The sequence below is a fragment of the Argopecten irradians genome, chromosome 11, assembly GCF_041381155.1.
Source record: "Argopecten irradians isolate NY chromosome 11, Ai_NY, whole genome shotgun sequence".
Classification (NCBI taxonomy): domain Eukaryota; kingdom Metazoa; phylum Mollusca; class Bivalvia; order Pectinida; family Pectinidae; genus Argopecten; species Argopecten irradians.
The window spans coordinates 23,955,914-23,971,629 of NC_091144.1; the positions used below are offsets into that span (position 1 = coordinate 23,955,914).

General features: G+C 33.4%; 1 protein-coding gene across 1 annotated transcript; it reads left to right on the forward strand.

Annotated features, from left to right (window-relative positions):
• Positions 1 to 350: 350 nt before the first annotated feature.
• Positions 351 to 13,967, forward strand: LOC138335065 (protein shisa-4-like). The gene is made up of 4 exons (XM_069283970.1): positions 351 to 508; positions 9,771 to 9,894; positions 12,416 to 12,567; positions 13,490 to 13,967. Exons 1-4 carry the CDS (start codon positions 460 to 462, stop codon positions 13,750 to 13,752), a joined length of 588 nt encoding a protein of 195 aa, XP_069140071.1. The 5' UTR covers positions 351 to 459; the 3' UTR covers positions 13,753 to 13,967.
• Positions 13,968 to 15,716: the final 1,749 nt, after the last annotated feature.

The following is a 15,716-nucleotide window of genomic DNA, read 5'->3' on the forward strand; positions in this document are numbered from 1 at the left end:
ATTTCTAAACAAGATTGTTGTTAATTAATGTCATTAAAGCAGGAACTAACCCCCCCCCCCCCCCGACTATATTTGTACTATAAGAACGCTTGCACTTTTCCTCCAGATCCTCGTGGTAGATGACATTACACACTTCTACCTGTACACATGTATTCAGGCCATCAATCAAAAGCCTTTTATGGGGCAAGCGTGTACCCAGACCAAGTGTGGGGTTTTATTTACAATGTCTAATGTGCCATACAATCATGCAACAACATAAACAATCATCTATGGGGTCATATTTTGTGATGTTTTCTGCAAGTGTTTTGTGTTCAAATGATGAGATCAGCGATACTATTAATAGAGCTAGGTATTTCGACATCCGATAAACAGACATATGTGTTAAAACGTATCCCTGGAGCAGTTCAGCAGCTTTTTAAGCACAACACATACTAGTGTGGTAGCGTCATAACGTCCAACATGGCGGACTTACTGCTGCTTATATTATGTATTCTCGGCTTTTTGACAGGTAAGTCACCGAATATTTAGATAGGATATATATTCTTCCACGATATGTATTTGTACTAGTGATCTACAATTCATCAATAGACATTATCTGGTAGAAGGCTACCTGATATAATTTTCTATCGAAAGTGATACATAATCGGTTTTATTATATCAATTAAGTAAAAATACATATTATATCAAAACAAAAGAATGATAATCTAAGTAGGTAAAACTAAAACACATATTTTTCTGATAAAACGCATATTCATATAAAATCAATATGTATAATACTTAGATTGATAACAACAATGGTGCAACTGATCATTCGTGAACCGTATCAGGAAAATATTCGAATAGGAACTTTAGTCTGTAGGGTTTTGAAGAAAAACAATATATTTCTCTTTTGTCAGTTATGTACTTCCGGGATGAAACGAAATGTATGTTTTAATATTTGCTTAGCATTGTACAGCATTTACATTTATATATATATCTATTTCTTTCATACCCACGGGTGTAATACTGGCTGGTCTAGGGCAATACACTCATGTTGCCTGCGGCTGTATTGCATGGCTACCCATGCAATAAAGGCTCGTGACGTCACGGCGTTAACAAAATCTCTTTTTGCCTCGGTAAATTTTTTACATTTTTAACAAATATGACTGGTTTTACTATAAAAGATGCAAATAACAGAATATGTGTTGAAAATATCACGTTATTTTTCATGTATGAAAAATTTACTTCAAGTCGTGGATTTCATCGAATTTATTTCAAAAATGGCGGGATATTATAGTTGTAAAATTGCAATAAAACGTCGAGGTATGAAAGAAAAATACTCTTTCATAAGTGGATATGAAGGATAGGGATATTCTACCCTCGGGATCACAAAATGTTGCAAAACCCTCGGCAAGCCTCGGGTTTTACTACATTTTGTGACCCTCGGGTAGAATATCACTATCCTTCATATCCACTTATGAAAAAGTCTTGTATTCTTAAGTAGGGTAGATGTGTAGTACTTGCCGTTACTCGTTGCCTTTGTATCTTTAACAACATATACCTAGAGAGTATATGACCCTGATGTCAATTTAAAATATATTTGACGTCAAACACAATCAACTACAACCATCAAATAAGTTATTTAAAGAAAACGAGTCCATACTTGAAAGGAGTCGTGATGACGTTTTAAACTGACTGTACACAAATGTTAAACAAGGCGATTGTAAGTACTTTTGTTTACACGTAAGTTAAAATACGTTTGGCCTAGAACCGGAATCCATTTACTGACTCATTGATCAATCACCACACAATTCGAAATCGAAAAGAGTGCCGGTTTTTGACATTTAACAAGCTACACTGTATTTCAAATATTCTGAGTATTGCTGTAGAGCAATAATATATTTTTTATCAATCTTAAGTATTAAATATTATTTCGAAAAGAATAACAACTACATTTTATCGATAATTACTATTTGATATTGCTTCATCATGATTATTAGGGGCTCCAGTTGCCGGGTGGTTCAGATGTCTCGACATATTATCACAAGCCCTCCATCTCTGGGTTGCGAGGTCGAATTTAAAATGGGGCAGTTGCCAGGTACTGATCGCTGGTTGGTTTTTTTTCTCCGGATACTCCAGCTTTACTCCTCCAACAAACCTGGCACGTTCTTAAATGACCCTGTTAAACTAATAAAACGAACTCATCAAACAAATAAGGTAATTTAAAGACGTAAAATTTGAATCGATGCATTCACAATATAATATGTGTATCGAAATACTTTTTTTATTTTGTAAATCGTATGCAAAATTCAACCATCTCATGCTAATTTAATGACTTTGAATAAAATTATTTTACTTGAAGTTTCATATTAGACAAGAAATAACGCAATACATTTATTGTAACAATAACGGTAACAGCAATATTTAATCACAATATACCCAGAGTTTAACGCGTTGTTGAATCCAGGTCAATATAAAATAACACAGCCGTGACGTAGTGATAAGAGACCTTGTAGATCAATAGCCATATACAGTCCTCCAAAATCGATACCTCTGGGCTTTGAATGAAGGAAGTACCCCAGCAACTCTACCTTCTCCGTAACGGTACTCCGGCCACACTATCGATTTGTGATATAGCATGATCTCATTAAAAACATATTTAACGCAAACTAATTTTCTCTCTTGGTTCATTCTAAGTTTAACAATATTATTTGTGGTAAAAATATTCACTGTATGCGCACTATGGATCAACCACTTTCCCTTTATACAAATGGAACAACTTGATAATCATTAAGTAACAAGGAATCAATAAGAACATTCATTTGAAGTTTAAATGAAATACCGTACAGAATTACATATAACTTAAACTAAATATGCCTCATCAATGCTTCTTTGAAGAAAAAAATACAGACAAATAAAAAAGGAGAAAAACTGAAACGTTTTCGCCGATGTTAATACGAACTTAACCTTAATTAATATGACAAACAAAACATAGTAGTTTTTGGAGAACTGTCAAGTTTGAGAGCCCTGGGATCAGCCCTCATACAACATAGAGCCCTGCACAGGAGGTCATTCTGTCAATCCTTCGTCTCCACTAATAGCTATCCCATACCTTTTTACACGTCCCGTCTTTATACCTAGGTCTAGAAAGCGTGTAAGAATTCATTACTAAAGAGTACTGTTAAGCAGGTGGTCTTTAGGCAGTTTTTAAGGCAGGATTGACTGTACGTATTGCACAACTTCTGAATGCTTATATTTTCAATTGTCTTGACTAGAATTTGTCATTTACATGGCGAATGTTGTCGATTGATAAAATCCGCTTACTCACCTGAAACTCCTGGTTCTGCTGGTACCGTTATAGGAATTTTCTTGTAATTAGATGCCTATTTTTGCGCTTGATTGAAAAGGTTTGAGTTTAGTTAACAGTATTGTTCTAATGTTGGTATTATTGCTATACCAAAAGATGGATAAAAAAGAGAAACCAAAAGCTTTATAGACTTTTATGATGTCTAATAGATATTGGGTCGATAAATCAATTCTGTATGTATTTTCGATTTTTATAATGTTTTGTATACTGGCAGTAGTCAAAGCCCTATACGTTTTCTATTTTAACCTCTATCGATACGACTCCTCGGCATTAAGCTCGCGCGTTTAAATGCTCTGTGCTAGAACCATTAAGTTCGCACGCTGGATGTGATAACATGTTTATGATTTGTTTACAAATAACATTGATGCCATTATAATAAAACTAATGACTTAAGGAAATACTTACGTTTGAAAAGGACAATACGTAAGGTCAAGTCAAGTCATCAACCTTATGTTTTGTCCAAAATTCTCTTGTAGTTGATATATTAAAAAAGTAATATGAAAATAGTATATAAAGTATATCAGGTTGTGTGAAAAAAAAGTATATTAAAAGAATATGGTTATATGAATCTTCACCTGTGTGAGGATATTTATTTCGTTTGTCTTTGATTTATTAAACTTTCAGATATTGTGAGCATTTAAAACTAATGTACATGCAGGTAAATGTTTACATTGCCGCTGCACAATACCTATATGTTGCTGCTAAGCCCGTTGTATGATAATTTCCAGTATTTACATTGGCTGTTACGCTCTGGCGTACTAATAACACAATCAGATTTCAAGAGGTCAAGAAAAGACTCGGTTTTGCGTCAGTGTGAGCGGTCACTGAAGAATATAACATATCCTAAAAATGAACAATATGATAATATATTTTAACAAAATTATTGAAATTTATTGAAATCTATTCCTAATCGTATTAATCGTTGTATATCCTGTTTTCTTTCATACCTACACGTGTAATACTGGCTGGTCCAGGGCAATACACTCGTGTCGCCTGAGGCTGTATTGCATGGCTACCCATGCAATAAAGCCTTGTGATGTCATGGCGTTAACAAAATCTCTTTTTCCTCGGTAACAAATATGACTGGTTTTACTATCCAAGATGCAAACAACGGAATTTGTGTTGAAAATATCACTCAATTTTTCATGTATAGAAAATTGACTTCCAGTCATGGATTTCTTAGAATTTATTTCAAAATGGAGGGATATTATAGTTGTAAAATTGCAATAAAACGTCGAGGTATGAAAGAAAAATACTCTTTCATAAGTGGATATGAAGGATAGGGATATTCTACCCTCGGGATCACAAAATATTGCAAAACCCTCGGCAAGCCTCGGGTTTTACTACATTTTGTGACCCTCGGGTAGAATATCACTATCATTCATATCCACATATGAAAGAGTCTTATATTATTTATGGGACTGTTTCGTCTACTGTTATTGTTAAGTCGGTTGTCCGTGGCAACACACCGGAAGTTGCTAGAACTCAACTCTTTCGTTTCAAATCAATGGCTGTTTCATCGAATAACATTTAAAGGCGTATGTGTATTGAGTAAACCACTAAACCAGCCTTTAATAATACAATGCCGTCCCGGATCAGATGGCAATACCTCCTGTACATTAAGATAGACTTTTATTACGTTTCCTCCTGAATAATGTATAAAGTACAGGTGTCTTGTGAATTATTATAATTTCACCGCTTCCTTGTCCGGGTATTCATTTATGTGGATATGAAGAATAGGGAAGTTCTATCAGAAGATTAAAAACGTTATCAAACTCGAGGCATGCCGAGGGTTTTACATCTTTTGTAATTCTGAGTATAGGATGTATCTATGATTAATATTCACATATGAAATACTATTTGTCTCTCATATCTACATGTTTTTATTACAATTGTACATCAATTTAGAATAACTTACAAGAAAACAACGACTGTAATTCAATTATCCGCACATAGAAATCCCGCGATATTTTTAACGCCGATCCTATTGTTTGCTTTCTTTATAGTTAAACCACAATAGTTTCTGAAAATAACTTATACCTTTAACTAGAAAATAGTAATAGTAGATGCCACAAAGTATCGCATGGATAGCCATGTAATACGGTACCAGACGACATCATAAACCAATGATACACCAGTAGGTATGAGAGATAACCATATTGATTATGTGTCATGAAATGTGAAAAGTTCGTTAAGCATCGTTAATCGATAGATTACCATAGTTTCTTTTTATAACAGTTATGAAATTGAATGCGAACTAAACCCAAAATCCTTAATTGTACATACGTAGTGTTTCGTCATGTAATCCCCAGATTTTCTTTACATCTATTAGGACATATTTAATTGGAAATAATGACTAAATCACCACAAGCTTTCTATACACAGTGTAAATGTGTAAATTGTTATTTTAACAATGTTCTTTTATATAACATTATTAACATCTGCTTTTGATATCACCCACATATCCATTCACCTGAACGATTCCCTTTTTTAGATAACTGATATGATTTTTTTTATAATCTTTGTATCCACAAACGGTGTTCGTTGGAATGATGCATTAATATGTTAGCAATTAACAAAAAGGCTTATATTTACTTTTTAACAGAAATAGACCGACAATGAATTACATATTTAGTTGATGACATCATAATATTGGTCTGTTTTAACCCCTTTACTTTAAAAAATGTAAAATGCCAGGTATTTCGTAATCACATAATGTGAAATTTTAAACCACACACTGCATTCTATTATAGTACATGTCTATATTTGATGCGTTATATTTTTTTATAATGTTTGCAGTGTTGTATGGGAACATCGACCTAGTGTGTAACAAAGGCTGATCGTGACTAATATACGTCACATGCTGTGCCATTTTATAAATTAATGGTCCGCTATGGTATAATGTCAAACTTCCTTCTTGTCAATCATAACGAGGTCAAATCATACAAATTATTTGGCTATTTACTCCGATTTTTGTCTCAGTGATGAATGTTGTCATTTAGATTTATGTCGGTTTTCGATTTAAAAGAAAAGGCAAAGTGCTTTGGAAAAACTACCGACCCACATTCCGTTTTAGGGAATTATTAATCATGAATTTAAAACTCAAAATATTTTCTTTTTTATTGATATCTTAAATTTACTACATATACATATGTGTTATATATAAATAAATATCATGACTATTCAAAAAGTCTTATTTCCAGCAAAGATGGATGTATCGAGAGAAAATATACCTGTCGTCCACCTGACTATAATGATACTGAGATTAATAAATGATTAAGTACAGAGGATTGTTTCCAATACATTCCGATTTTTCCATTATATAAATCTAGTGAGATAGACACGCCACGCCATGCTTAGATGATCGTTTGTGATATTTAGGTCATGATGTTTAGAGATAAACTTGGATATCACATACTATCAATATTAATCATGCAATCGAATATCACGATGCCATGTTATTAAAAGGCTGCCACAATGCCATGAGGATAATCTAATGATGTAATCAATAAACATGAGGATTTGTATAGAATAGGTAACACCACCAGGGATGGTCAAGAACACAATCGAAAACATTTCTCTCAATATGAATATTTAATAAATAATTCATAAAAGGCTTCACAAATCGATTCGTACAGAATTCTTTGACAGTGCAAACACAATATTGTCGTTGTTATGTGAAGGTTTGGTTTTAATTTCGATTATAAACGTCGCTGTTATGAAATAACGGTGTTGTTGCAACTGAACGATGGCCCATATCAGCCGACATGGCAACTGTTTTACTAAACTGTAGTTGTAGACACATTTGTGGTGATTTTCATGGCAACTACTTTAGTAAAAAGCACTTGCCAACATGTTTTGTCATTTTACTCGTTTGACAACTGCTTTACTAAAGTCACTGTTTTGTCACATCCTTCCCGTGGCCTATATCAGCCGTATTGGCGAATGTCTGGTTTTAAGACAATTAACATTCCACGCTGATATCTAGCCGAGTTTGACGCTGTACACGTGTGCTGATTAGAGCACAACGTTACAGCCTAGGGTCATTTTAACACTTTCCTGACCACAGTGTTAAACTTTGTTAAAGTTTTGTACTGTATTATTAAAGCAAAGGAATATTAGTTAGCTGTTGTGTTCTATAATTAAAGTCTAGGTTCTCATATAACACTAAATAGAAAAAAAAGTTTGGGTCCTTCTGCTCAAACCCCAACCGGGTTAAAATTCTATCCTGGGCTCAATCTTGTATAGGGATCAACCAACTAAATAAAAAAAAGACCTTCGAAATGGCCCCTGTGTATACAAGATTGAGCCCAGGATAGAATTTTAACCCGGCCGCTGATTGGCTGGCTAATTATGAAATTCAAAAGTAAAAATGTTTTCGGATAGGTAATTATTCCTAGATAACCATGATATGAATTTGGAAATTCATATTGAGATTTAGGTTCAAAATATCAACTTTGATAATGAATAGGTAAAACCATTAGAATTTCCGGATTTTTTAGTGCAAAATGCGCCTGATTTCAATAAAGCTACCCTGGTTAGAGTTTGAGCAGAAGGACCCAAACTTTTTTTTCTATTTAGTGTGTTATATGAGAACCTAGACTTTAATTATAGAACACAACAGCTAACTAATATTCCTTTGTTTTAATAATACAGTACAAAACTTTAACAAAGTTTAACACTGTGGTCTATGTAAAATCATTTAGTTGGTTGCTCTCATTAGAGCACAACGTTACAGCCTAGGGTCATTTTAACACCTTCCTGTTCGGGTGTTTTTGATGTGCTAAATAAGTAAAATTACAATTTTTTGTATATCTTAATTTCCACATTGACGGATCGCCAGCTGTCAATCAAACCGCACGTGACTTTGTATTTTGTATTGTGTGTGCTACGATGTTTGCTCCGACATTGAATAGAAACACGTGCGTTTGTGTGCACGAGGCGTGGCTATATTACACCTGGCGATCGGTCAATTTTTGCTGCATAGAACCATAAAGTGTTATACATCATTGAATAGTATATCACCTGCAGTTCATTTTTCTAAATAAAGTTTTCACCTTTGACCTTTATGGTAGTAAAGGTCAAAGGTCAAAGATCTAAAAAAAATCACCTTTTTATTTAACAAAACTTCACACTTTTGTACCGATATGACTTTGATAACGTAGAAACGAAATATTTATATCGACAGAATAAGTGATTTCTCTATTTTATGGTGATATCAATTTCACAATTTGGTTTACTAGTATAAATTAGTCCGCTTTAGGTTTCCGTCAAAAACACGTCCGTTAAAAATATCCTTGAGATAAAGAAAAGTAGGTTGACTAATGTTCTTAAAAAACCGTTTGTGACACATTTATTGGCAGTTTACCAGCGTTGTAATTAATTAGATACTGAAGTAATGACATATCTTTCTTCGGTCATGATAATCGTTTCCATGTATCGGTGTGTCGCTGTTTTTTTACATATGTATCTGTATAAGTATACTTAGCCCCCTCCTTCTGTGCTGCTTTCTATCTACCTACGTCTCTTCTTCAAAGCTTTAGAGAGCAAAGACCATCAGAAACCAACACCGTCATAAGTAGCACTGTAATCGTCGGGACCGGTCTTTAATGTTCACTCCTACAAGCTCAGTCATGTAATCCTTCAAAATATTGACTAATGCAGTTTTGACAAGAAAAACAAAATTTGCTTATGTTTTGTTGAACTCTCATACAGATGCTGTTTATTTGATTGCAATCACAAACGTGATAAAGTCGTCTATCAGCTAGGATTACCCCTTGGACATTCAGTATCGCCAAAATGTACTTTTTAAAAAAGTTTATGTGTTATAAACTTGTCTCTGAGGTATCAAATATATTTCTGTTAAGAACCTAAAGCGTCTTTACAAACAGGATAACTGCATCATTAAAGCGCAAACAGTTCCCTTGTAGTGTTGAGTTTTCATTGTTGATCCCATGGCGTAAGATTATCTATCTTTGATATATTCTGTCGGTTAGCAACATATATCCTCATCTATCAGAGTTATTTCCCTTCGTTTCACGCCGTCATAGTGATTTGGTTTTATCATTTACCGTCCTATTAACAACTGGGGTCATGTAAGGACGTACCAGGTTTGTAGGTGGAGGAAAGCCGGAATACCCGGAGAAAAACCATCAACCTACGTTCAGTACCTGCCAAATGTCCGACATTGGATTCGAACCCGCATCTCAGAGATGGAGGACTTGTGGTACATGTAATATATCGGGACATCTTAACCACTCGGCCACCGCGGTTCCAAGTTACGAAATTCAACGAAAACAAATGAGTGAGACAAATGGAATAAAATAGAAATGAATTTACAACCATAATATACAAAAGAACAAAACTTTATAAACTTCTTTACAAATATATTACAAAAATTTACCAATACTTTCCTTCTCAACAGATTTTGCTACGGGCGGCGAGATATGCAGTGCCAGTTTTTATTATTCGCAGTGGTATAAATATACGGTATACTGTGAACACGGCTGCTGCGGTAGCTACTATAGCAGGGAGTGCTGTGGTAGTCTGTGAGTATATACTTAATCCAAAATATACAAAACTTATTCATGAAGACCATGATAATTAATTTTCACTTGTAACAAGCATTTTCATTGACTTAAAAATGACGTCACGATTTGTAATGTCGCTTATGGTTCGCTGCGGCAACGATGTTATGATTCGAATCTCGGAAGAGATTATCTTTTAAGGATGTATTCTTCTGAGGTTTCAGTCCCGTTGAAGTCTCGTTTCGACAAAGATCAAAGAAGTTATGAGATTTTCAAATACAATTTATCAATATCTGTAGCAAGTTGCCAGTTGCAAATTTTGTCAAAAAATTACAGTTCTAACTTTAGCAGATTTTTTATACGGGAATTTTAAGAAATGACCCATTTGGCGGCCATTTTGAAATTGTGTCTTTTTTCGCTTCAAGTAGAGCCACAGTTTTACCATTTTTTACTGAAATTGTTTTTATTAAATCATCACTGCACCAGCATTTTTAGCTGTATTGAGCTAATTTTTGCTGTAAATCTTTACTTGGTTCGTGATAATTAAAAAATTGAGCATTAATGTATGAAATGATTCACTTTTTTCACTTTATTTTTACATTTAATGGTAATTTGAGCACTTTTAATTTTTACTCTAAAATTACAGAAAAATAACAAATATTCAAGTGGGGCAAAAAAGTAAGCACACGGACCCCCATTTTTCTGTCTGATTCTGAAAGAACAACCCTTTTCCTATTGATATGCAAAAATATTAACAAAAGTTTAATACCAGAACTATTTCTATAAAGGGTTAGATTTGGCAAAAATGACTGAAAATGGTGCATTTTGTAGCTCAAAATTAAGGGGTAGGGGTAGCATATCTTGTTATTCTGAGAAAAAATATTAGTGTTTTTGATCAAAACTGGTATATTTTAAAAGAAGACTACTGGAAAATAAATTCTACAAACATAAATACATATCAAACACCTCATTAGGAAATTATGGCTTTAATATCTTGTGTAATTGGTCAAAACGGCAAAAATTCCCATAAAATCCAATATTTTGTCAACTAGGTATCTTTGAGTGACAGTAGCTCAAAAACGAGCACAAGGACATATGTTTTTTCTTTCATTTTCTTCCATGGTATGAACTCCTCTTTCCAAAAATATATATGAAAAAAAAGTTTAATACAAGAAAATTTTGACTTCTCAGAGGAGTACATCCTTAAGTAAATTGAATCATAAGGATTTATTTTAACAAATGTTTTTGATATGGAGATATAACACAAAAATTTCAGTGTGAATATTAAAACTAAAAAGACAAAATCGTAAGCGTACTTTCTCTCAAACGCGACTTATGATTTCCCAAATCCAAATTTTTTATCCGAGAATAATTCACTTTTACTAATTGGCTTAATGAAGGAAAAATGTCGTCGCAGTTTGTGACGTTGTTTCTGATTGGCTGAGATGACGGCGTAATGATTTCATAGACAAAAGAGTCCTAAAATGAATTTTGAGTATTGAAGAGATTATGTCAAGTAAATTGAATTATAAGGATTAATTTGAATATATTTTTATGTTATAGAGATATAACACAAAAATCTGAGTGTACTCCCATCATAAACCGTTTCGCGGTTTATTTAGAGTACAATCAGATTTTTGTGTTATATCTCCATAGCATAAAGAATCTATTCATGTCAATTCTTAAATAAATGTAAATATCATTGAAAGTTAATTGTGATCAGGTTTATTCTTATCATATAATTTTTATTATATAGTTGTTAATATTTGAGATAGTACATGTACAAATTTCGCTAAATTCTCGAATCGAAAGGCTTTCAAATGTAATTTGCGAAAATAACTCCCACGAAAAATTATAAAAAGTAAATCGCGAATTTGTTTTCTCCCGATATATAACAACTAAACAGTAATTATCTGTAAATTTTCATTTCTCCATTATGAACACACAAAATATTTATATGAGAAAACGAAAAGGAAACAAGGGGTAGAAAATCACATGTATATATTTACGCAAAGTGAAATCTTTTGCATGATCTATAATCTTTCTGTAAATTAGTCTCAACCTAATTTATAAATCATTAATTTCAAACGATGTTTACACCCACTAAAGTATTTTCGCACAAAATGAATAAATTAACAGATAAATAAGTTTGGAGGAGATGGACACCGTTTTATTTGTTTTAATATGCTCCCCTGCCTACAGAGCATAAACAATACTCATTATTTGAAGAATGATTTGGGTTTACTCATTCATATGTAGGTCTGATATAAAATCATTTTTGCTTTTGATGAATGCGCAATCGGTGATTCATTCCATATAGGACACAGTGCCGTGGACTTTTTCGGGACGCAAATGATTATTTTTTTAAAATTATATTTAAATCTTAAAATTAATGTAAAATTAAAAAAGATTCAGACTTTTTCAATGGTGGTAATTGTCTAACTTAAGTAACTGGAGTAAACTACTATTTCGCCTGTTTGTGTTTGTAGATAGATAAAACAATATTTGTCAACGGTGTACCATTTTTTAATTTATTTTTCAGGGTTGGTCTCATTATAGGCGCTGTCATTGGCGGGCTTTGTTTCATCGGGGGTATAATATTCCTGATATGTCTCTGTCATCATTGCAACAAGAAGAAAAAGGTTGGCGGAGTAGTGGTGACCCACAACCAAGCCAATGCAAATGTCGCAGTTGGTACGGAATTTGATTTGTTTTATTGTGGTCCTTTTACAATCTTTATATTCTTTCAATAGTTGAAATAAACAAACAAACATTGATTTGCCAGGATTGGGAGCCCTAGGGCCGGGTCTCTTACAACATATAGCCTTATATACATACAGTAAAACCCCTCTAATTTGAACTGCAGGAGACCAAATCAATAGTTTGAGGAATACAGGGTATTCGACTTATCCGAGGTCGGTCACGATCGATCTGTATATACCTAATTAATATAAGTATGTCTGGTAATCTGTAGCTTCTTTACGTACATGTACAACTGAAGAAGCCACAAGCTCTGGTGACTACAGAAATCAGAGCCTACAAAAGACTCGATGTGTAAACTTTTGTTAAATCGAATCCGGTCAAACCATGCTATAAACAGTAGTAAACATAATGGCATGGTGATGTATTTGATGAAATATGTACTGAACCCTGTGGAATCACAAAACTAAAATGGACTGTTTTTTGCATATTTTTTTTTCCAAAATTCACAACAATCTGATGGTCAGTAGTAATATCTAAGGGTAGCATGCATGGACACTTTTTAATACTAAGTTATGTTCAACTGCACTTAAGAAATAATATATAAATAGATGAAGGCTTGCAAAATCACTAGTTTAAACAGAGTCTTAAACCTTAAACCCGATTTTAAGCATGTGAAGGAGTAGTCGAGGAGATCTGATAACCTTCTATGAAAAGAAAATCAGGAGAGAGATTCTCAAAATGAGTTCATAAGGAGCAAGGGAACAATTGTTTGATGATTTTAATATTAGCAAATTTTTATGTAGACACTTCCAATCATTACATTTTCAGGGATACAAATAGAATAGATAATACCTAAGTATTGAAATATGAGTGTTTAACCTATATATGCCATTTCTATCGTATCCTTTTTCAGTTAATACCACTCACCAAGGCGTTCCTGGTGCGTATCAACAACCAGGTGCGTATCAACAGCCGGGTGCATACCAACAGCCTGGAGTCTACCAACAGCCAGGAGCCTACCCACCACCACCTGGTTCTAACCAGCCACCAATGGCCGCTTACCCAGCTCCCGTAGTGTACGGCAACCCATCGGGTCCACCACCAGCGTATCCTCCCCCGATGGCTGGACAATCCAACCCGTCTGAGAGAGCCGACCCGTTACCACAGAAGACTTAAATCAGAAATACGGAGACGATGTAAAGTTTACGGCGATTGATATTTTCTCCTTTTAGAAAGAACATGTTTTATAAAAGGACAAATATTCATTTACAAATACTTATCTGTGATAATCATATTTCGTAGTGGTTAATTAGTTTGAAACTAGTTTGAAAATAGGGATTTTCGCGTTCATAATATTTTGCCAATTATTGGTAGTATTTTGGGAGTTATACATTTGTTTAGATTTTTTCTGGTGTTTATGTATCGACTTGATAACGTTTCACGTTAGAATATCACAGCAAAGGTATGTGATCGTCAGTTCTACATTAAACAGGCAAAAATGACCATTCTGGAGAAAGGCTTATTATCTTATTTTCTAAAACTGTGACGACCAAATAGCATTGTAGAATGGAAATAGAATGGAAATATTTCGTTTCTGCTTTCAAAGAAAATATATATGTATTTGTGTGATTATAAAAACATCTTTAGGAGTGTTTGCTTACTTTATTTTAAAGCAAGTCATAAATATTTGGTCACCTTCCATACACGTTGTTTTTAAGCAGTGTTTGTATCAGCATCTCTTTTAAAATAGTACAGGAGTGGAATTTCTTCAATGACTTTTTCTCAGTGGATCGGTAAGACGATAAATTTGCAGAATATATATTGAATGCATTTTTACATATGTCCTGTTGTAACCCCTCTCAGTTTGTTTGTTCTAAGTGTAGACTTTTGACATTACATCTGTGTTGTATTAACTACTACGTGTGAATTTGTCGTGCAATAAGATAAAATAATAAGTATCGCTTGTATAAAAAGTGAAACTGTCAAAACAATATTATTTAATTCTTAACATGATTAACACGTAATTATTTATTAATATAATTATTTTCTATTATTATAACTCTACACAATATTGTAGATTAATTTGTTCTCGGTAGCTTTGTTTAAGAGAAAAATTGGGGAAAAAACTTAAAACAAAGATCAGTATTGATATCTGTCTTTTTACATAGATCAAGGTAATCTACAACATGATACTGACATTTAATTCTTTCTGTGATATTTTTATTTGATAAACCATTAATATATATCATTTGTCGAATTCCTTTCTACATGTGCCATATCTTAATTTCTGAATTTAAAAAATCAAATTTATTGCTGACTTGTCAATTCTTAACCAATTCTCAATTATGAATTATGTGAAAGATGGTTTTTGGTTGTTCAAATTATAATTTTGAGGTTGTACTTCTGATTAAGGTTCCGTGTTTACAGGTAAAATAGCAACATTGATAATTGCTATCCGTCATTGCAATATGCAGAGTTATCTGTCCTTACTAGTATCGTATGTATTGTAATTATTTTCTGTGATAAAGTTGATCCATTTTCATTAGAAAAAACAACATGATACCACACTCATACCTACAACAAGGGCAGATAACTCAGTAATAAGCACAAAATATTATCAAATATACATACTGTAATGTTAATATAAATGTTTTTGACATTGTAGCATTGTTCTTACACTCAAAATGCTAATAAAGCTGATGTTTTCACCAACCATGCAATGTTGTGTAAATGAAACTATATTTCTTTATTCTTGACATAATATTTAAAGTATATCAAGGACATCACCATGTATAAACTGAAATTTCATTGCAATACTGCTATATGACACAAACGTATTCAGTAACATATTTATAGTACCCATAGCGAAACCATAATCGGAATATAATCGTTAAAGTAACAACCTTCTCCTCCCCCAACGCACACACATAACATCGTCAGAATGTGATGATGAATGCAAGTCGATTGTCAAAGTACATTCACTACATAATTCCACTGTAAGTGAAACTCAGAGTAAAAATAACATTTTGAAATGTCGTTTATAACTGATGTTTCTTACACATTTTTTTTCATTTCTTTCACGTTTTAACAATCCAAATTGACTCCCTGCGCCCCGCCAGTTGAAGCACTACGCCCGCTTT